This window comes from Nanorana parkeri, unplaced genomic scaffold, assembly GCF_000935625.1.
Source record: "Nanorana parkeri isolate BGI_ZX_2015 unplaced genomic scaffold, ASM93562v1 scaffold3724, whole genome shotgun sequence".
Lineage (NCBI taxonomy): Eukaryota > Metazoa > Chordata > Amphibia > Anura > Dicroglossidae > Nanorana > Nanorana parkeri.
In genome coordinates, this window is record NW_017309992.1 from 28,226 (window position 1) to 29,610 (window position 1,385).

The 1,385-nt window shown below is 52.4% G+C and overlaps 1 protein-coding gene across 1 annotated transcript in view; it reads right to left on the reverse strand.

Annotated features, from left to right (window-relative positions):
• The window catches only part of LOC108803431 (poly [ADP-ribose] polymerase 14-like), a 27,343-nt gene that overhangs the window by 25,528 nt on the left and 430 nt on the right, over nucleotides 1–1,385 (reverse strand). The window contains exons 2-3 of the mRNA XM_018575273.1: nucleotides 657–798; nucleotides 29–598 (exon numbers count right to left, since the gene is read on the reverse strand). Coding sequence (XP_018430775.1) covers nucleotides 29–598; nucleotides 657–798 — 712 coding nt within the window. The remainder of the gene's footprint in view (nucleotides 1–28; nucleotides 599–656; nucleotides 799–1,385) is intronic.

Genomic DNA, 1,385 nt, shown 5'->3' on the forward strand with positions numbered 1-1,385 from the left:
GGGGGTGGTGCTGGTGAGGTGGGTGTACTAAGTGAGCGGGGTGTAGTTAGTGAGCGGGGCGTAGTTAGTGAGCGGGGCGTAGCTAGTGAGCGGGGCGCAGTTAGTGAGCGGGGCGTAGCTAGTGAGCGGGGCATAGTTAGTGAGCGGGACGTAGTTAGTGAGCGAGGCGTAGCTAGTGAGCGGGACGTAGTTAGTGAGCGGGGCATAGCTAGTGACCGGGACGTAGTTAGTGAGCGGGGTGTAGTTAGTGAGCGGGACGTAGTTAGTGAGCGGGATGTAGTTAGTGAGCGGGGCGTAGTTAGTGAGCGGGGCGTAGTTAGTGAGCGAGGCGTAGCTAGTGAGCGGGGCGCAGTTAGTGAGCGGGACGTAGTTAGTGAGCGGGACGTAGTTAGTGAGCAGGGTATAGTTAGTGAGCGGGGAGCAGTTAGAGAGCGGGGCGTAGTTAGAGAGCGGGGCGTAGTTAGTGAGCGGGGCGTAGTTAGTGAGCGGCATGTAGTTGGTGAGCGGGGGATAGTTAATGAGGGTGAAGTGATTTGATGGGATACAGGCAGCCATTTTTAATGCGGCAGATGTAACATAATACAATTGGGGAATCCAACTACATTGTTCAGTCCTCACTTTTTGCTCTTTCACTTACTGCCGGGACTTCCTGTAGCGGGGGTGAAATGTCCTTGGAGGGGGGCAAGCTCTTTGTACTCTGTGTGTTTCCTTCATCTGGTAATTGGACGTTGAGCTGCAATGCCGTTCCATCTGGTAATGTCAGCTGATGATTTGTTTTCTGCAGAACCCGATCTCGTGCTGCGATAAAAGTATAACAAAGAAAAGAGCGCAAAACCATCAGTGTAAATTCACCAAAACCTGGAATCCGCACTCCGGAAATAGTGACGGCAACCACAATCCCGCTATGAACGCTCTCACAAAGCCGAAGAGGGTTTATTTATAGGGATCACCCTCCAGTCCTCAGTACTTACCTGTCTCCTCCTTGTAGTGTATGAGGATCCCCCTCCAGTCCTCAGTACTTACCTGCCTCCTCCTTGTAGTGTATGAGGATCCCCCTCCAGTCCTCAGTACTTACCTGTCTCCTCCTTGTAGTGTATGAGGATCCCCCTCCAGTCCTCAGTACTTACCTGCCTCCTCCTTGTAGTGTATGAGGATCCCCCTCCAGTTCTCAGTACTTACCTGTCTGCTCCTTGTAGTGTATGAAGATCCCCCTCCAGTCCTCAGTACTTACCTGCCTCCTCCTTGTAGTGTATGAGGATCCCCCTCCAGTCCTCGGTACTTACCTGTCTCCTCCTTGTAGTGTATGAGGATCTCACTCCAGTCCTCAGTACTTACCTGTCTCCTCCTTGTAGTGTATGAGGATCTCCCTCCAGTCCTCAGTACTT